Genomic DNA, 22,409 nt, shown 5'->3' on the forward strand with positions numbered 1-22,409 from the left:
ATAACCCTGATTTCAACGAGGGAGGCTAGATGGAATTTTAAAAATGTCTAGTTTCCTGTTTGAGTACTATTCAAAATCATTTCCACATGACTGTCAAGTGCTCAGCATGGCTGCTTTAAAAGATACATCCTGTTATCTGATTTCAATGCCCTCTGACAACGAACAAACACACCAGCTCATCTGTCAAATTAAATCCAACTAATGACAGCAGGCAAAAAACAAATTGGTGTTGTATTAATACTAATGAGCTTGCATGCTCCTGTGATGAAATATATTCAAATAAAAAGTGCCAGTCGGAGAAAAATTCAAACCATAATAGCAGCTAGGATGAAGTGCATAAATACTGTACCTCCATGATACTGAATTCATGCTAGGAGCAAAAACAGAATTACCTGGAAAAACTCAGCAGGTCTGGCAGCATCGGCGGAGAAGAAAAGAGTTGACGTTTCGAGTCCTCATGACCCTAGGAGCTGTTTGACATTCACTACAAGGTTCTAAAAAGTTGGCATAAAATTGGTAAAGACTTCCCTATGTGAAATTAATCCCAGGGATAAACAGCTCAGAGAAGATTCAAATATGCCCTGATATTTTTAAAAACAGATATGCTGCTATTTAAAGACAGCCGGAGAGAACGTATTTAGATCACAGCGACTGGATATCAATGATTTAATTTATGATCTTTATCCTTCCCCTACATATTAAATTTGGGTCAAATAAATTGGTGCTTATGTAATTGATACACATATTTTTGCTGTATAGGAAGGTCCAGCCACAGAACTGTAGCAAGGACAAATGTCTCAGATTTGCCCTAATGATTTCTGTGGTTAGATTTAAGCAGCAGGAAAAAGAATACAGTATACTAGATTACATACCATCATCCATGATACCTCAATTGTGTCCGCATCAGTAAACTTGAGAACCTATTAATCCCACAAGTGATGGGAGTATATTGTGCTTTAAATAATGATGCAGATGAGCAGTTGAAGTTAGCACTGCAAATTGCAATGCTGAATGGGAAAAATCAGAACTGACTACAATTGTTCTCACTAGAGCGATGGAGATTGAGGGACGACTTAATAGAAGTTTACAAAATTATGAGTGGCATGGACAGAGTAGATAGTCAGAAGCTTTTTCCCAGGGTGGAAGAGTCAATTACTAGGGGACATAGATTTAAGGTGAGAGGAGAAAATTATAAAGGTGATGTGCGGGGCAAGTTTTTTTACGCAAAGGATAGTGAGTGTCTGGAATTTGCTGCCAGAGGAGGTGGTGGAAGCAGGTACAATAGAGGTGTTTAAGAGGCAGCTTGACAAATACACGAATAGGATGGGAATAGAGGGATACGGACCCCGTAAGTGCAAAATGTTTTAGCTAACGGGCAATATGATCGGCGCAGGCTTGGAGAGCCGAAGGGCCTGTTCCTGTGCTGTACTTTTCTTTGTTCTTGTTCTTTGTTCTTTGAACACACAAGAACCCTTGTACAGAGCTCCCTTCATAGCAGCTACAATCTCTAACATTAAAAAAAAAGCTTACGGTATAAGACAGCTTATCCAATAGGTGGAAATTTAAAGGTCCAAGAAAGTTTAACAACAAACAATGGATTATGCAAAACCAACACACTATTTTCTGTAGACATAATTCTGAAGATAATTTGTGTTCTGATTTTATCCATTGTAAAGCCCTATGCTGAAGTTGCATCGTAGAGTAGGGGTTTTTAATAACTTTCAAAGCTGTACAAGCATCAATATAAACACAAGTGCATCACAGCAAGAATGCAGTTTATTAGAACCAACATTTTAGTATTAAGCAAGGAGTGTCAAACAAATGAAAAAGAGTAGAGCCATATGGCTTCTCAAGCTTGCTCTATCATTCATACCGATCTTCTACCTCAACTCTACTTTCAGACCATGAACGTTAAGCAGTTATTTTGTGATTTTTAATTCTGCTTAAGGTGAATACTGGAGATTGGAACACAATTTTGAGCTCCAGTGCTGGCAAACAATCCTGAAGCAGAGTCAAGGTTGCTCTAACTTTCCCCAAAGACAGTGTCTCAGATACACTCTGTGACATTTCCTACACAAACCATCCTGTGATACCACCAAATGCCAAAAAGGAGTAGCTAATGTTATGAATAGGAAATTAGTTTGAAATTACCCCATCTAATTTACTTATACTTTACCAATAATTGGCTGCATTTGATTCCAGGATTCAAAGGTGATAGGATAAAGTGCTAACACACTGACACCTAGTCTGCAAATAATGCACATGGACTTGGTCACTGAACTAGAGATACAATGCATTTGGAGGGTTACTATGTCATGTTCATTAGCTATATTAATATTTCAATTGTGAATTGAAATCTTGAACAGTGATCATGTCAAACAAAGGATCTTAATTAAATCAACCCATTACACCATTCGTGACTCCTATTTTGGAAAAAAAAATGATAAATATAGGAACAGGAATGGGCCATCCAGTCCTTTGTGCTTGTTAGATCATGGCTTCTCTGTGTCAATTCCATTTACCCATTTTAGTGCCATATCTCTTAACATGGGCACATAGGAAATAGGAGCAGGAGAAGGCATGGAAATCTATTAATCTCTGTCTTAGACATAATGATTGAGCCTCCAATCCCCTCTGGGGTAGAGAATTCCAAAAATTCACCACCCACCGAGTGAAGAAATTCCTCATCTCGGTCCTAAATGGCCTACCTGATGGTTCCAGACACCCTGCCAGCCAGGGGAAACATCCTTCCTGCATCTACCCTGTCAAGCCCTGTGAAAAATGTATATGGTTAAATGAGACCATCTCTCATTCTTCTAAAGTCTAGAGAACATAGGTCTCGTCACCTCACTCTCTCCACATCGGACAATCCAACCATCACAGGAATCAGTCTGGTGGACCTTCATTGCACTCCCTCTATGGGAAGTATATCCTTCCTTAGGTAAGGAGAGCAAAAAGTGTACACAATATTCCAGTTGCAGATTCATCAAGGCTCAATGAAACTGCAGCAAGACCTCTTGGAAAGGTTGGACAGACTGGACTTATTTCCACTGGAGTTTAGAAGATGTAGGGATGACTTGACTGAAGTACATAAGACCCTGAATGGTCTCAACAAGGTGGACAGGGAGAGGATGTTTCCTCTTGTGGTTAAGTCCAGAACCAAGGGGTATGAGTTTTAAAATTAGGGGTTGCCCTTTTAGGACGGAGAAGAGGAGAATTTTTTTTCTGAGGATTGTGCAACTTTGGAACACTCTGCCACAGAAGGCGGTGGAGGTGGGGTCATTGAATATTTTTAAGGCGAAAGTAGATAGATTGTTAGGCAAGGAAATCAAAGGTTAATGGGAAGTAGATTAGAACATGGAATTTGAAACACAAACTGATCGGTCATAATCTTATTGAAAGATGGAGCAGGCTGGTGGGGCCGCATGGCCTATTTCTGCTCCTATTTTGTACGCTTGTATGTTCCTCCTGTACTCAAATCCTCTTGCAATAAAGGCCAACATACCATTTGCCTTCCTAATTGCTTACTGCACCATCATGCTAGCATGTAGTGACTCATGAACAAGGACACCCAGGTCCCTTTGGACATCAGCACTTCCCAATCTCTCACCATTTAAGAAATATTCAGTATTTCTCTTTTGGATAACTTCACATTATTTCCCCCACTTTATATTCCATCTGCCATATTCCTGCCAACTCACTTAGCCTGTCTATATCCCCTTGAAGCCTGTTTGCATCCTCCTCACAACTCACATTCCTACTGTTGAAGAAGTGTCATGTGGACTTGATACGTTAACTCTGTTTCTCTCCACAGGTGCTGCCAGATCTGAATTTTTCCAGTATTTTCTGTTTTTGCTTCACATTCCCACCTAGTTTTGCATCATCAGCAAACTTGGAAATATTACACTTGGTCCTCACATCCAAATCATTGATATGGATTGCAAATAGCTGCGGCTCAAACATTGATCCTGGAGTACCCCACTCGTCACAGCCTGCCAACCTGAGAACGACCTACTTATTCCTACTCTCCGCTTTCTGTCTATTAACCAATTTTCATAAGAACATATAAACTAAGAGCAGGAGTAGGCAATACAGCCCCTCGAGCCTGCCCCGCCATTCAAGACAATCACGGCTGATCTAATTTTGGCCTCAACTCCAATTTCCCGCCCTCTCCCCATAACCTTTCAACCCATTACTAATTAAAAATCTGTCTGTCTATCTCCTCCTTAAACTTATTCAGCGTCCCGGCATCCACTGCACTGAGGTAGTGAATTCCACAGATTCATGACACTTTGAGAAAAGTATTTCCTCCTCATCTCTGATTTAAATCTACCACCCCCTAGCCTAAATCTATGGCCTCTCATTCTAGAATGCCCCACAAGGGGAAACAACCCTCCCGCATCTACTTTGTCTATCCCCTTTAGCATCTTATATACCTCAATTAGATCTCCTCTCATCATCCTAAACTCTAGCAAGTATAGGCCTAAACTGCTCAATCTCTCCTCATAAGACAAGCCCCGCATCTCTGGAATCAATCTAGTGAACCGCCTCCAGTGCAACTACATCCTTCCTCAAGTAAGGGAACCAAAACTGTGCACAGTACTCCAGGTGTGGTCTCACCAATGCCTTGTACAGTTGCAACACTTCCCCATTTTTATATTCTATTCCTTTAGCAATAAATGTCAAAATTCCATTTGCCTTCCTTATTACCTGCTGTACCTGCATACTAATTTTCAGCGATTCATGCACGAGGACACCCAGATCCCTCTGCACTGAAGCATTCTGAAGTTTCTCTCCACTTAAATAATAAGTCACCTTTTTATTCTTCTAGCCAAAATGGATAACCTCATACTTATCCACGTTAAACTCCATCTGCCAAATTTTGGCCCATTCACCTAACCTGTCCATATCCATTTGTAAGTTTCTTATTTCTTCATTGCAACTTACTTTCCCACATATTTTGGTGTCATCTGCAAATTTAGCTATAGTGCCTTCTATCTCTGAATCCAAGTTATTAATATAGATTGTAAATAGTTGGGGTCCAAGGACAAAACCCTGTGGCACCCCACAATCCGTACCAGCATATTAGCCCATATCTCATGTGCTCTAATTTTGTTTACAAACCTCTTATTTGGGACCTTATTGAAAGGCTTCTCAAAATCCAAATACACACACCCGCTAGTTTCCCCCTTATCTATCCTGCTAGTTACATCCTCAAAAAAAAACTCCGACAGGGCTATCAAACATGATTTCCCTTCCGTAAATCCATGTTGACTCTGCCCAATCCTACCATTCCATTATTTTCAAAGTGTTCAGTTATCTCATTTGTTTTAATATAAACAGATTTTAGTATTTTCCCTACCACTGATGTCTGACTAACAGGTCTGTAGTTCTCTGTTTTCTTTATCTCTCCTTTCTTAAAGAGTGAGATTATATTTACTACCTTCCCTTACTTTCAGGGAGCTGAAAGGAACTGGACCTATCTGGCAGCACCTCTAATCGAAAGCAGATACATTTAAAATGAGGCTTGGGGCCTTTCTTTATCTTCAGGGAGCTGAAGGAAACCAGGCCAGCTCTGGAACACCTCTAATCGGGAGCCTTCAGGAGCTGACTGTTTGGAAAACAAAAATCAAAATGCCATCACAGGAAAACCATAAATTGATTAGTTGGTGGGAAACTGCTGCCAGGGAATGTCTGTAAACAGCAGGAATTTTTTTTTAAGAAGTTTTAAGTAAAAGCAGCAACTTAAAATTAAGAGACTCAAGCAGGGAAGTGACGTAAATTTAATGTATGGCAGGGCTATGCAGCCGCATGGAACATGCATCCTGTGGCATGTGGGAAGTCGTGCACATTTCCCATGACATAGGTGAACACGTGCAGAAAGCGTCACCAACTACAGAAACTTGAGTTCAGGTTTCAGAGTTTGAGTGACAGTCGGAGTCGCTGTTGGGCAACCACAAGGCTGAGAACTGTACAGATAGCACATTTAGGGAGATGGTCAGACAGCAGGTTAAGAGTGCAGGCAGAGAGGAGATGGGTGACCGCCAGTCTAGGAGGACCAGGCAGGTAGTGCAGGAGTCCCAAGCTCATCTCATTCACTAACCAGATACTGGTGAGGGCAATGGTTATTAGACCATAAGGCGTAGGAGAAGTAGGCCATTCGCCCCTCGAGTCTGCTCCGCCATTCAATGAGATCATGGCTGATCTGATAATCCTCAACTCAACTTTCCTGTCTTTTCCATGTAACCCTTGATTCCCTTACTGATTAAAAATCTGCTTATCTCAGTCTTGAATATACTTCATGACCCAGCCTCTACAGACCTCTGCAGCAAAGAATTACACAGATTGACTACCCTCAGAAGAAATTCCTCTTCATCTCTGTCTTAAATGGGTGACCCCTTACTCTGAGATTATGCCCTCTGGTCCTAGACTCTTCCATAAGGGGAAACAACCTCTCAGCATCTACCCTGTCAAGCCTCCTAAGAATCATATATGTTTTAATAAGGGCGCCTCTCATTCTTCTAAACTCCAATGAGTACAGGCCCAACCTACTCAACCTCTCCTCATAAGAAAGTCCCTCCATCCCCAGGATCAACCTATTGAATCTTCTCTGGGCTGCCTCCAATGCCAGAACGTATATCCTTAGATAAAGGGACCAAAATTGTTCACAGTATTCTAGGTGTGGTCTAACTAATGCTTTGTATCGTTTTAGCAAGACTTCCCCATTTTTATACTCCTTCCCTTTGAAATAAAGGCCAACATTCCATTTGCCTTCCCTATTACCTGTTGAACTTGTATGTTAATTTTCTGGCATTCATGCACAAGGGTAGTGTAACCAGAGCTAAGTCCATGGCGCTACGGGTGAAGGAAGAAGAGTAAGAGCAATTGTGGCAGTGGAGTCAATAGTTAGTGGAACAGACAGCATTTCTGCAGCTGTAGACGTAATCCAGGATGGTATGTTGCCTCCCCGGGGTCAAGGATGTTGCAGAGCAGCTGCAGGACATTCTTATGGGTGTGGGTGAACAGTCAGAAGTCGAGGTCCACATCATCACCAATGACATAGGTAAGAAGAGTGATGAGGTCCTGAAAGCAAATTTTAAGGGAGCATGGAAAGAAAATAATAAGCAGGGTTTCAAAAGGCAGTAATCTCAGGATTACTCCCAGTGCCACGTGCTAGCAAGTACAGAAATAGGAATGCATGACTAGAGGGATGGTGTTGGAGGGAGGGCTTTGGATTTCTGAGGCATTGGGATGGTTTCTGGGGCAGGTAGCACCTGTATAAAGAGACAGGTTACACCTTAGCAGGACTGGGACCAATAACTGGGACCCAGTTTTTAAATTTACCATTAACCTAGCCTCAACAGTGTGTTGAGAAATGATTATAAATTCACCCCGGAATGTTACAGGAACTAGAGATAATTTAAGCAAGCTCTATTTGTATTTGTGGGCTTTAGAAATGAGTTTTAGCTTTACATTTAGGCTTAATTTATATTTCTGTAATGGTGTGTTAAGAAAGGAGGGGGATGTTGAGTTTCAGTTTCACTTTAAAAGATGCTTGCCTTATAATGAGGTTTTATGACTCTTGAAAGGGGAGTTAAAAAAAAACAAAGGTAAAAAAAAATGTGCTGTTGCCTAGCAACAGCAGGCCACAGAGAGAAAGAAACCAAAAGCAGTTTGAGTTCAGTTGAAGTCAGGTGAAACTGGATACAAGAGGGGGAGCTGGAGGAGCAGGTCCCAAAAACTAAAGAAGAAAGTCCCCAAACTGGGGAGTGGAACAGGAATGGCCCCTAGAGGACACTTAAGTCAAAGGACCTGATGAGTGAAGTTAAAAGTAAGGAGCAAAGCGTAAAGTTCCAAGCTTAAAAGAAGAAAGCTGCAGGATACAGACTTAAAGCAAAATGGATCTTCTGGCTTCTCACAAGCCTAAGGAGACAGGTGAAGGTTTGTAACTCTTTACTATGTGCATGTGAAGCAGTGGTGTTCTGTTAGCACAGATGAGTCTGAGAGAGGGTGCATGGAAGAAATCTTGAATGCATGTGGCATTCCAGGGGAGAGAAACATCAGAAGGAGAATTTGAAAACGTGAAGGTGGACCCTTGTAGCAGGTTTCTGAGAGAAAACATTATTTGGGAGAAGATTCCAAAACGAGTTCTTTGAGTGGAGATTGGCAACCCTCATGTGACAGATGGAGTTTGGTGAGACCAGTTGGCTCACTGCATAACAAGTGTCTGGGGAGAGTTGATGAGAGTTCCATATCATCTGTTTGGGGTGGCTTCTGTGACTTGGTTTCAGAGTGTGGTGTGCCTGACCACAGGTTCCTTACGGTTTACATGGACTGTGTACTTACTGGGAACATGAGAGTATAAGATAACTTTTGTGTTACCTTCATGAATTTGTAAAAAGGTACAGTTGTGGATGAAGGCGTATTGTAATATAGTTCATCTTTTCTTGTTTAATAAATGTTTTATTTTGTTAAAAAATTCATCAACTGACTCCTGTTCAGTAGCCACTCTCCATGTTTCTAAACAAAAAATAAAAAAAGTCAGAATTTATCAAGCCAGGTTCTACCCTGGGATCTGGTTTGTCCAATAGTAACATCGGCTGGGATCATAACAATGGCCTAGCTCTCTTTGTAAGATTTCTGCCCCTTTGTGCTCAACCTTCTTGACAGTGGAAAGTTTCTCTCCATCTACCTATCCAATCATATCCTTGAATCATCTTAAATTTCTCTACTAGATCACTCCTTAGTCTTCTTTAATCAAAGGAAAACAAGCCTAGTCTATGCAACCTGCCGTCAACTAAATGCTTTTAGCAGATCTACACTGCACCCACTCCAAGGTCTATACATACTGAGGTGCAGTGCAAAGCACTCAGTACTTAAAATGCAGTCCAATCAAAGCCAAATGCTGTCTCAAAATTTTGTTTAAAATGTTTGTTTAAATTTCTCTCCTATATATTTATAACCCAACTCTCCATTGCAGAAAATGTACATCGAGTTAAATTGCTGCACACCACTAAAGATGCATATCTTACCATCAATAACAATGTAATTCAATATACTTCTATTGCACAACATGTTATTGCTGCATTAGCAAATAATAGTTACCCCTATGGGGGTAGTGCTCATGTTTCATGAAGAAGCAGGGCAGATTTGTACACAAAATTGAAGAACAACCAAAAATGTAAACGTTAGAGGTATAAGGGCGACTCATCCCTCTTTCCGAGCTCAAATATGTATAACCTAGATGTTTACAATGCTTAAAAAAACTCATAACTACATGGAGGAACTATAACTTAATTACTGAAGTTCTGGAGAATTGAAGAGCAATAATGAGAAAATTCTTGAAGTAAAAAGTGAATACAACTAGATAATACAATTTTAAATTCCAATGGTGGCTTTGATCATTTCAAAGTATTTGCATAATCTTTACAGGGCAAGGGTTTCCCATTATGCAACACAAACAGCTTACCTGAAACTGGAGGTCTGTGGACACAGATTTCCTCCACACTGGCCCCACTCCGAAACTTGCACACACAGATCTGCCTATGCAGCTGCCCATTGTCTGTGGAATTTGTAGAATTCACAGAATTTCCCTGATTCACATCAATCGCTGGAACTACCTGGACTTCTCTCACACTTTCAGAGCAATTTGCAGAGATTCCCAAGGTCATTGGTCCCTTAATCAAGTCACCAGCAGGCAAGGAACATTGCTTCATCTGCAAACTGCAGCTTGAATTATCAATTCTAGCCACTGAAATCCTGGGAGGGGACTGAACTTGTGGTAGATCAACTTCTTCATCTTCTGGGATGGGATTGTACCATATCTCCCCCTCATCATCTGCATCATTTTCTTCACTATGATCCAGAGAGTTCTCTGCAGCATGCTTTGGGTCATTTTGTCGGATGTGCTCTCTTGGTGGATCTGCAAGCTGCTGCCTGCTTTCTTGTAAGGGGCTTAGGCCACTTGCATAATTTGTTAGCTCTACTGTTACAGGAGCATTGGTCTCTTCATTCAAGTAAGGATTGAGAGTGCTTTGCTGCAGCCAGTTTCTTTTTTTGGATACGGTGATGTTGTTTATGTGCGGCCTGTGGTCATTGAGTTCGTTAGCTTCATTGGCTTTCAATTCTCTCTTGCTAACTGAAGAAGCATGAACATTTTCAATGAAATCTTTATTGGGGAAAAAAAGAAACAGCTTATCAGTTTAGCAGGTGAAAACATTTGGAATGTTTACACCAAACATGCAGAACACAAAAGACACATCCAGATACAATATAAAGTTCTATCCCACTTCTTACAATAGATAGCATTCCAAACTCTGCAATTCATAGTTTACTGAAATTAAACAATACTTCATTATAACTTAAGTGCCTATGCACTGTATGGAATTAGATTTGCCAATAGCTACAGGCTACAATTATATTCAATTCAGTGAGATAGTGATTACCTTCAAAATATTCATGTTTACAGTTGTTGCATACTTAGTTACAATAGTTCACACTTCAGATGTGAATTTGCTCAGTTATCTAAAATTCTTGCAAGTCCTTGGATTTGTAAACAAACCTACACAATGTCATCACCAACAGATCTTGATTACAGTCTTCAAAATTGAGATGTACGCTTTCTAAAATCCTACGTATATAACCACTTTGAAATATGAAAGCTGATGTTATTCTACAAATAATTCAAGTGGCCAAATCTTGTTTGTATAACAATAAGAAATTGTAGTGGGCCCAAAATAGTTAAAAGGAAAACCAACTGGCATATACAATTTTCTGAAAAATCTGGCCCTGCATTATATCTGGACTCAGTTACAGTTGAACTGTGCATGGATGCATTTAGGATTTGGAACCAGTACTCAAGATCTCCAATATTTGGTTTAAAACACTGCAATTTAACATGAAATTGTGTCCACTTGCTCCTGGCAAAACAGGTAACTCAGGACTGCCATGTTGTTCTGGGTGTAAACACAGCCAACTCACATTGACAAAGATGTGTTTACTTCCAGTCTTTGCAGTAGTGGTTGGCTATACCACATAATATTGCCTTCTAGGCAAATACTTTCACAGGAATGCCGTGGTCACAAAACACGCAAGCACTACAACACTTTGGTATATTACTACTTTTAAGGGACTACAAATAAGCCGCACGTTTGTACTTGCACTACATTCCAACATAATTCAGATAACAGATTCAACTAGTTCTCAATTCTTTCCCAATGCTGATATTATCAGGTATGCTTTACTAAACATGTACTTACCCTAGAAATTAACCCACAACTGAGCCACTTTTCAACTGGAAACAACATCTTAAAGAAAAGTGCATGGTAGCTCATTAGGGATGGCATGTTTTTCATTCACATGCATGTCTGAACCCACCAACTATGAAACAAACATTTTATAATACTAAACATTTATCGGTAATCCGAGTTCTTGTTACTTCAAATCAACTAGTCCACATGCAAAACCACTTAGTTTTTACAAGTTTGTCCAAATTCTATTTAAATGCTCAAACAGACCTACTTTTATGTCTCCAAGACTTGGACCTCAGAAAAAATGGCATTTAAGTAAGATTTTTCAGGAGCACCAGATGTCTCAAAGCACTTTGCAGCCAATGAAGTATTTTTTTCAAGCATCCCAACCGTATTGTTGAAAATGTGGCAGCCAATTTGTACACAAGCTCTCTCACACAGCAATCTGATAAAGATCTGATAATCAACATCACCAGAGACAATTGAGGGATAAATATTGGCCAACTCATGAGGCAGAACTGCCCTAAACGTCTCTGAAATAGTGCCATGGAATCTTCTGCACCAACCTGAGAGGACCAAAGAGACTGTGTAGGCTTAATGACTCATCATTTAGAAGAATGAGAGGTGATCTCATTGAAACGTACAAAATTCTTAAGGGGCTTGATAGAGTAGATACAGAGGTTGTTTATGCTGGTTGGGGAAACTGAAACATGGGGGCACAGTCTCCAGATAAGGGGCTGATCATTTAGGGCTGGGATGATATAACATATGAACTTGGAGCAGGAGGCGGCCATTTGGCCTTTTGAACCTGCTCTGCCATTCAATAACATCTGATGGTAACCTCAAATCTGCATCCCGCCTTTCCCCAATAACCTATCACCCCCTTGTTTACCAAGAATCTATCCACATCTGCCTTAAAAATATTCAAAGGCTCTGCTTCCACTGCCTTTTCAGGAAGAGAATTCCAAAGACTCTCAACTCTCAAAGAAAAAACTCCACCTCATCTCCATTTTAAATGGGCAGCCCCTTATTTTTAGAATGACCCCTAGTTCTAGATTCTCCCACCAGAGAAAGATCCTCTCCACATCCACTCTGCAAGACCTCTCAGGATCTGAAAGGTTTCAATGAAGTTGCCTTTTATTTCAAAGGGTTGTAAATCTTTGGAATTCTCTACTCCAGAGCATTGTGGATGCTCCATCAATGAATACATTTAAGCCTGAGATAGTCAGGTTTTTGGTCTGAGGGAATCAAGGGATATGAGGAAAGAGAAGTGAAGTGGAGTTGAAGCTTAAGATCAGCCATGATCGTATTGAATGGTGGAGCAGGCTTGAAGGGCCATATGGTCTACTCCTGCTGCTATTTCTTATGTTCTCACTTGAAAGACAATACCTCCAATAGTGTAGCCTTCCCTCAGTACTGTACTGGAGTATCAGCCTTGATTTTTGTACTCAAGTCATGGAGTGGGGCTGGAACCCATTCATCCCTTCATGCAAGACATCATAATTTATACCTAAATATATTATGCTGGTTGAGTAATGGCATTCTTATAACACCAGCAATACATTTACAGATTCTGATGAATCCTCATGCCACTAACTTTTTCTAACATCTAATTAACTATCATGCAATACTCATTCTCGTTTGAAGTGGCAAGCTATGAAATACCAGCAGGTCTACCATTCTCCCTTTATAGACAAATTTCTGCCAATTACAGACTAAGTTTCAAACAATACTCTCACTTTTTGTTGAACAGTATTTCAAAAGGCTAACAGCAACAAATATTCAGCCTTCCGGCAACTAAGTAGGCATTGCAATTTATAATTCTTGGTACCTTACTGTCTTCAATTTTAGAAGAAACCAGAAAATTCCTCATAAGGATTTTCAAATCCATTAGCAAGAACAAAATGACTTCATGCTCTCTGGTTAACAATCTATAAATACAAATATTTACATTTGCCAGTATTGGATAACGGATCCTCTCCCCTTTCCTCTCCTGTTGTTCCCTTCAATTACATCCAGTGATGGCAACATTAACACTTAGCAACTCCAGTTTAGCTGAAGTCAATGCAATAATTAATCACATAATGGGCCGTAGGTTCTGACTAGTGGTGTCAGAAAGAAATGGCCTGCAGGAATTTTGCTGGGGCCTGCAGAGGGTGGGTGAACGGGTAGGGAGGGGAAATCGAAAAAATACCTACTTACCTGGTCTTGAAAATTATGCTGACACTTCCGTTCGCCAAAGCTGCTTGGGGCCTGCATTGAAATACACCTCACAGGCCCCAGCGAAGAGTGGCTCCAGCAGATTCAAGGAGGCCACGCCCACATTTTTACGGCAGTCACTGCCAAAAAGCAAGTTTAATGGTCCAGAGAAATTGACAGGCCAGGAGAAGGTAAGTGGATAGGATTTAGGGGGGGGTGAGGATGACCGGGGGCAATCCAGGACTGTGGGGGGGGGAATATGTCAGAAGTCTGGTGGGGGGGGGGGGGGGGGGGGGGGGGGGGGGGGGGGGGGGGGGGGGGGGGGGGGGGGGGGGGGGGGGGGAGAGATGGGTAGAAGTCCTAAGGCAGAGGTCCGAAGGAGGTCTGGAAAGGGTTGGAGGTCAGGCTGGGGTGGTGGGTCTGAGGGAGGGTCTTGGGGGTGGGTTGGGCGGAAGTCAGCGGTCCGGGGGTTTGTGAGGGAGGTCTGAGGTTGGGTGGGGGGGGTAGGGGGTAGGTCAGAAGTCTGCGGGAAGTGGATGGGAGGGTCCAAACTCTGGCTGGGGGGGGGGGAGCAGAGGGATGTGCAAGAGGTCCAGGGGCTGGGATTGGGGTGGTGCTGTCATAGATCGGGGAAAGGGACGGTGGAGTGGTGGGGTGTCCGGGGGGGGCAGGGTGTGGCGATGGCAAGGCCCGTGGGGTCAGTCTTGGACTTCTTTACAACAGTTACTCAAAAGTTAGAAAAGCTTTTAATTCTTCTAACCTTTTCTGAGTCACTATTGGTATAACTCCATTCGGAGTTTGAGATTTAAAGCACATTTTCAGATGGCCCCCAGCGCAGCACAATTGTTCATTTCTAGGCAATTATTGTGAAAACCTTTACCTGTAAATATCCTAGGGGGATTCCCCAGCAGATTTTTGGGGTACCCTCCAAATCCAACGTTGGGTAGTTCAAAGTTACAGGCCAATATCATACCGGTGTTCAACATGCACTTACCAAGCCTCCTTCAATAGTACCTTCCAAACCTGTGACCTCCACACCTAGGAGGATGAGGGCAAGTTCCCCTCCAAGCCATACACCACCCTGACTTGATACTATACCAAAGTTCCCTTACTAGGTCAAAACCCTGGAACTCCCTAACCTCACCGTGGCTGTACCTGTACCACATGGACTGCAGCGGTGCAAGGCAGCAGCTCACCACCATCTTTTCAGGGGCAATTAGAGATGGGTAATAAATACTTGCCTTGTCAGCGATGTTCAGATTCCAAGAACATATCCATCTAATGTGCCATTTGCCCAGGGATATTCCAAAACCTTTGTCCAGTACACAATAGTTGATAGGCATAATATTCGTGCAGCTGGGTTACCCGTTGCGTGTATTGGGCTTTTATTTTATTTGTTCATGGGATGTGAACATCACTGGGTTTCTTAGTTTCTACAGTATTTTGCTGAGTTTCTGGGCTTCTTTAGAAATAAGCTCCACAGCAACAAGCCAATTAATGAAGGCAAGTACAATGTAGCCAACATAAATGAAGTGGCAAATATAATTCACATATCTAGCATTCAATATGCAGAACAGCTCAACTGATCTTGAATATAAAACAAAAACAGAACTACCTGGAAAAACTCAGCAGGTCTGGCAGCATCGGCAGAGAAGGAAAGAGTTGACGTTAACTCTTTTCTTCTCCGCCGATGCTGCCAGACCTGCTGAGTTTTTCCAGGTAATTCTGTTTTTGTTTTGGATTTCCAGCATCCGCAGTTTTTTGTTTTTGATGTTGAATATAGGTAGGTTGCTACTCTGAGTTTGCCTTTGCCAGGAACATTGTTAAATCTCCCTAAACTTTTTTCACTTCTGACTCCCAATGGAGAGAAAAGACTTTCCACTTATCTTGCTAAAAAACATTAAACCCAGGCCTCAAAGATGACAGGGCCTTATCTGAACAAATACACTACCTTGTGCACTCTTTATTACCAGTTTTACCTTTGATTAACCATTTTATAACAGAAACTTGTTTGATGGTTTAGAGATTTACCCAACAAATAACTGAATTAGGAACAAGAAAGGTCTCAAGTTCTTTGCTTTATTAGCTTCAGTGCTTCTAGCTTTGGAAATGGAAGGGAAGAGGACATTGCCAGCTAGACAAGGTCCCTGTTCTTGAGCACTATCCAGTAACTTGCGTTGAAAGCACGATTGTGTGATCATCAGGAAAGGATGGGAATCAAGTTGGCTTTAAAACACTCTGTGGCTGATCTGCTGATATTTAAAGTTAAGGGTCACAAATGAATAGGCATTTCAGTGAGGTACTGGAGGACAACTGCTATCTGCAGATCTGCCTCCCAGAAGATGAAATGAAGAAAACTAGTTAAGTTAATTGGAGAAAAAAAGTGAAATTCATGTCCAACATATGAATCAGATGATCTCACATTTTATTATACAACCTTTGAGTTAGCACTTTCTTATTGAAAATATAACCAACCAATGAACAGTGAAGTTGAAAGCAAATTGGAGGCACCAGTGTACCCTATTACTGAACTCATTGAGGTAGCAATTTAAATAGGTGAAAGAATTCTCACTAACTTTCCTGTTGCCCACTTACATTTTGTTATAAGTAACATTAATCTGTTTTTTTCTTTTTCACTGCTACACCTGATTCTACTGAGTTATTTTAAGCATGCATGTCAAGAAAATAAACAGAACCACAATAATGAACTGCCTGCGTAATGGAGGACAGCCACAAGGATTCTAGGCATGGCCTCATCCTTTAATCAAGCTGCCTGTCTGCAATTACAGCCTTCCCAACATACAACCTTTCATTTAGTCATGCTTTAGGTCTGTAGATTTTACTGGACAATGCCTTAGCTCAGCTTGGTAGCTCCTTTACACTCCAATTAAAGCTTTCATACAACATAAATCAAATGCTTTGATTAATACCCAAACATTCTTACCATTTATTGAGATACTTTTGCAGGGGTGAAGGGGAGAAAAAGGAAGCAGGGAAAGAGAAGGGAATTTGTAGCTTGAGGCTCAACCTAAGGCCAGTAATTCAACGAACACATACATTCACTGAAGAAAGCTCTACAGAATGTTCCACATACCAGAGTCAACAGACCATACACATGTCTGGAATCAGTGCCCAAGGCTACCAATTCTTCTCATGACCAGTCTTTAGTGCGGCAGTAATTTTGACAACCTTCACAGCAGTATTTTTATATATACACACCTTGAAAAAGATGAACTTTAAAAACAATCTCAAGAAGATCGAATTGTGCACTTGAAATTCAAGATTTTGATGTCGAGGAATATTCCTTTCTGAGACAGACTTCTGATATTCAGTTAGTTTATTTTTCAAAAAATCTATCCCAGCTTCAAAAATCATTAAAGTCACTTCAAGAATAAAAATTGTGGATCAATAATGGTTAACCCATGTAATCCTCTGACTAAAGCATGGATATCATTTACTTTAATAGCTTTTGTAATCCAACTCAGTGTAGCAATATTTACTTTCATCAAATGCAGTACTCACATGAAAGGTCATCGACCTGAAACATTAACTTGGTTTCTCTCTTCACAGATGCTGAGTGTTTTCCAGCATTTGCTGTTTTATTTCAGATTTCCAGCATCTGTAGTTCTTTTCTTTTGTTGCAGTATTCTGACAGAACTAAAGCTTGTTGGAAATAACTAACATTTAATGGTAAATGATGGTAATAATACTATAGTTTACTGCAAATTATAAACTAGCCACATTCAGCATTTTCCAAGAATTATAACATTTACACTAATTTATGCCCAAGAATGTTTGGCAAGTCACATTTCAGAGAAAAAGGGCATTTCAAAAAGGGAGAATGTATAGGCCATAATTTCCTTCAAACAACTTAGGAGTGGGACATAAATGCATGATGTTGTTGTTGAAGTGGGAAAGAATAATACTGTTAGGATTTGAAAGAACATCTTGGGCACAGTTCTGCAGGATAACTGCTGCAAGATCACTAACTGCAATGTAAAGGCAGATACATATTTTCTATCAAAAATCCAAGCTCCACATAACATGGCTGATTTTGAGACACCACAATAAACGTATTGCTGACCGTACTTTGGTCCACATAAAAGTGAACAATGGGGTGAGTCTTGCAAAAAAGGTAGTTACAAATCAGATTTCCAGCATCCATAGTAATTTGCTTTCATCTTAAGGCAACTCAAACACAAACATGCTACAGGAGAGAAAGCATGAGTGCGATTCCTCAGGTTGAAAATTCTTGATAACTGTTATGCCATCAGGGTGGAACAAGGGACACATCACCACACAATCACAAGTCAGACCTCCCCAGGGAGTTTGTGGCGATTTTATAAATTTGTTCATGGGATGTGGATGTCACTGGCTCAGCCAGCGTTATTGCCCATCCCCAACTGTCCTTGCAGAGGGCATTTAGGAGTCCACCATATTGCTGTGGGTCTGGAGTCACATGTAGGCCAGACCAGATAAAGACGACAGATTTCCTTCCCTAACTGACATTTGTGAACCAGGAGGGTTTTTATGACAATCGGCAATGGTTTCACAGTCATCATTAGACTTTTTAATTCCAGATTTTTATTGGATTCAAACTCCACCACGTGCCATGGTGGGATTCGAACCCAGGTCCCCAGAGCATTACCCCTGGGTTTCTGGATTACCAGGTTGGGGAGGAAGAAGGGGATGGGGGTGAAATCTGAAGGCAAAGGCAGCAACTGCATGCAATTTAAATTAGACCAAATCCCATTTAGCTGTTAAAGCTTCAATTCTTCATTCAACAATCAGTCTTGAAAGTTTTCATCTTCACATTGTACCATTCAAGTTAATAGATCAGAAAGCACTTAAACACCACTAGATCTTCCATCACATTTCATCGGTGTAGTCAAGATCAAGTACACTCTTCAAGTGAAGCAGGATTACAAAAGGAGAATATGGCCAGTGCATTTAGATGCAATTCAGTCTCCACTCTGTACTTATTTTGACATAATACTTGGATTCAATATTATTTAACCATAAACAGCAAAATTTAGGGAAATTTGGGAAGTAGATCTGGCTAAATTAAAAGAGGTTCTGTTCAATTCAGCCAGGGAATTCACACAACCATGAAGTACTACAGTGTCACCACTGATGCATGACTGCATGGCTGTAATGAGAGTGAAAAAATAATATAGGGAGTTTCTATTATAAATGTGTACAGCCCTTTATAATAGAACATTAGGCACTAAAGTGTAATATGTGGCAAAAGGAAATAAATGTTTGTAGACTGGAAATGTAAAGGCATAACATTTATATTTCCTTATAGTGGGCTAAATGTTACTGACGTCCAGCTCCAAATATAGTTCTTCATGTTCTATGGAATACATCTCTAAAACCTGTACAACACTAATTAATCACACACTTCAAAAGTGTCTTCGTTGTTTTCCTCTAGTGTATACAAATACACAAAAGCAGCATAATTGCATCTATTTTGTGTATATGTAATTATCTCAGCTTAAATTGATAAACATCATTCTTTGGCTCACCTTTAAAAATGACTGATGAATTACAGAAATGCATGTGGGAGCATTTTGGTTAAACACAATGCTGGCCATCAATAGCACAGCAAAAACTGCTTAGCGTGCTACTTTCACTGCATATCATTTGACCATAACACTGAAGAAAAATCAATGTGACATTGCAAGAGTGAACCTGGTTCAACGACAGGGAAAAAATTCCCTTCAAAATATTTTTGAGTTCTTACTTTACTACAATGAGGGTAGGGTGCAGCGAACTCCTAATGAAGGTAATTCATTTGGGCTGGCATTCATTTTGTTTCAGCATGATGGAAATATTTACATGGTCAGGATAAGTTTTTTTTTTAAAAACATGTTTTAAAACAAATGAATCTTTTCTACATATCCAACTGACAATTTTTCAGCATTTTAGATTGACTTGCAAACAAGTGATTGATGCAGGAGAAATTATTTTCTTATATGCTAAAATGATGCAAGATACTCGGAATAAAATCAAAGAAACATCAAGGAGTTTGTACCATTATAAAATAAATGAGTTGAGAGAAGTGTTTTGCTTTAAATCAAATAAATTGCTTTGTAAAATTAACTAAAGGAACATGTATTTGTTCTAAGATATACTATAAAGCTTCAACTATAAAACTAGAAATTACCTGGTGTTTCTCAAATACATTTCAACAATTACTTTGACTTATTCTACAATAACTTTACAGTTCAATTAGCACTGCCACTGTTCAAACTAATACTTAATATTTTCTTCACAAAATATTTTCTGTGCCCAGATAGTCACCAGCAACAATTCTGTATATGCAAATCCAATGTGAGTTGCAAGAAAGAAAGAACACACTCAAGAACTTCCCAAGCTTCATCTGATAGATAAAAAGAAATAGATGGTGCCAATACAGCACTTACCAGAATGCAAACAGAACTTGCAAATGGCAAGGGCGGAGAGGAAGAGAAGTAAGTAACACCTCCAGCTTCACCCTGCTTTTTTGTACTTCACATGAATCTTCCCATTAAGAAATATTTAGAAGTGTTTACAAACCAGTAATAAGTATGCAACAAGGACAAACCTAATGCCATACAGAACTTACAATATGAATTGCCAACTGATTTCACAAACACTGATGTTCAATACCTACTTGATTAGGAGACAGGAATAGCAAATTCACCATATATTGCATAGGTACATAAAATTAGTAATATCATGCATCATAACCCAGTGTTAGTGGCAGCCTACCACCACCTTTAAAATTCCGAATCAATAATCTTAGGAAAGAAACAGCCTCCACCAGAGTTAGTCACCAATCAGTCAAACAGACAAGAGGCAGAATCCCATTTGCAGACAGCTTATTCTGGAGTGTAAGACACCAGCTGGATGCTTCACAGTGGACGACAGATCCGTGCAAAAGGCCCGATGAAGAAGTGATCCAGTTGCCATAGCAACTTCCTACCTGTCAGCAAGACTCTCTGGCTGGTAGGGGACGGTGCTGTTTTGTTTCCTTGTACTCTTATAGCAGCAGGGAAACTGGTCTTCTGTACTTCTACTTCTTTGCTGGTTGCCTGACCTGGCAATGAACCAGATGGCATACTGACTCTGACAGACCCACTAATACGCTCTTTCATCTCCAAGGACAGCATGCGTCCTCTGTGCATCCATTCTTGCATTTTGTTGACTGTCACTGCAGGTGGTTTTAAAGAGCATCCCTGGCTATCATCTTGTTTGCCACATGATCCACAGACCATGTCACTGGAATCTCTCAACTTATTCACATCACAGCTAGAGTCCTTAAACAACATCATGCTACCTTCAGAAGACTGAATTACATCCTTAACACACACTGAAGTGTTAACTGAGGGCGAATGACTAGGATGTGAGCTCCCAGCATTGCAGGAAGCCTGGCCTTCATTGTGAAGACCTCTGAAAGCACGAAAATGCACAGTGTGTTCTGACTGTTCATCTTTCGATTCAGTGTCACTGAGACAAGATACATTAGCATAATTAATAACCCCATCACTCACTGATCGTGGCAAAGATGGTCTGCCTATCACGCTAACTAGGTTTGCAATGCTTTTGCTGGCAAATTCTTTCTTGGGAGACCCAGTGTGTTTACCTGGCAGAGAATCTGTATCGGATACCTGTTGCTGCAGGCTAATCTCATCAGAGGACCAAGCGTCACTGTCTATAACCCTAACTGATGACTGCGTGCAAACACTATCCTGTGAATGGCAGCTCACACCACCCAATCTATTACTTGCAGGGTTATCCATTGGCATGTCATGCATTGCATGTATGAGCAGATAATAGGCTTCTTGCAACTGGGTCCTGAGCCTCTCTTTCTCCTGGGCACTGTCGAGGCTGTGCTTCCTGTGCCTGTTACAGTTCTGGGAGAGGACAGTCTGCAAGTGAGACTGCGGGACGGTGGGCAGGTTGGGGCACCTCAAGCCTCGAATGTCGGGCTCGTAGTAGCCCTGCAAACACTGGTTATCATAGTAATCCTCCTCCTCCTCCTCCTCCTCCTCCTGGCTGTCTAGTGAGTGGATGGATTGCCTGCGGCTGGGCTGCTGCTGCCCGGGGCTGGGGGATGCATGCAGGGGAGTAGGGAGAGGGGAGCCCGACATCTCCATCAGCTCCAAGCCAGTCAGGGCACCCGCTACAAGCCCTGCCACGCCGATGCAGAGGATGCCGTTCGCCTCCGGCGGGCAGCCGGCTCCCCCCGCCGCCTGCACCCCGCTCGCGGGCTGCATCTCCTGGGCTGCGATCCCGGGCTCGTCCGCTGGCACCGGGCTCTGCGCTCCAAGCCCGCTGGCGATGCCGGGGATCCTCGTCTCCTCCTCCTCCTCCTCCTCTTCCTCCTCCTCCTGCTCCTGCTCCTCTCCGCCGTTGCTCCCCGACCCTGCTAAAACTTTCGCACCGCCAACCACTACCCCGGGCCCGGCCTCTTGTTGCTGCTGCTGCTGCCGCCGACGCCGCTCCTTGGGAGGCTTCGCTTTACCTTCCTGGCTCCTCGTCCCGCCGCCCGGCGACTTCTTGGACTTCTTTCCCCTCAGTTTGGCGAAGAGAGTCCGGCGTAAGGGATCGGCCATCGCTCTGTGTCGCTCTCGTTAGGCTACCTGTCGCTGCCCGGCCAGCGATAGGGCTGCCGCCGCTCTGGCCGCGCTCCTGCGCGATCTGACTGGCTCCGGGGCTCGAGCTGCCTCCTTGCTCAGCCTGGCGCCTCTCGCGCACGCGTCAGCCATCCTCGAGCCTCCTGTTTGAAGCTGGGCTCACCAACCGCCGTCGCGCGATCCGGCCGGGGCGGGCAGCGCGCAAGCGCGGAGCCGCCGGGCACCGCCCACCGCACCGGCTAAACCAATAAGAGGGCGGGGATGGCTAGGGGGCGGGGAGCTGCTCGGACCCCCCCCCCCCCCCCCCCCCCCCCTCCGCGCGAAGGTGCGAGCGCGC

At 42.0% G+C, this 22,409-nt stretch overlaps 1 protein-coding gene across 5 annotated transcripts in view; it reads right to left on the reverse strand.

The window, feature by feature from the left end:
* The window catches only part of syde2 (synapse defective 1, Rho GTPase, homolog 2 (C. elegans)), a 137,141-nt gene extending 114,981 nt beyond the window's left edge, over positions 1-22,160 (reverse strand). For 3 of the 5 annotated variants that reach the window (XM_041208241.1, XM_041208240.1, XM_041208245.1), the window contains exons 1-2: positions 20,419-22,160; positions 9,470-10,168 (exon numbers count right to left, since the gene is read on the reverse strand). In XM_041208241.1, coding sequence (XP_041064175.1) covers positions 9,470-10,168; positions 20,419-22,051 — 2,332 coding nt within the window. In that variant the 5' untranslated portion in view covers positions 22,052-22,160. The remainder of the gene's footprint in view (positions 1-9,469; positions 10,169-20,418) is intronic. The other 2 variants (XM_041208243.1, XM_041208244.1) reach the window with 2 other exon arrangements.
* Between the last annotated feature and the right edge of the window lie 249 nt (positions 22,161-22,409).

The sequence above is a fragment of the Carcharodon carcharias genome, chromosome 16 (assembly GCF_017639515.1).
Source record: "Carcharodon carcharias isolate sCarCar2 chromosome 16, sCarCar2.pri, whole genome shotgun sequence".
Taxonomy (NCBI): Eukaryota; Metazoa; Chordata; class Chondrichthyes; order Lamniformes; family Lamnidae; genus Carcharodon; species Carcharodon carcharias.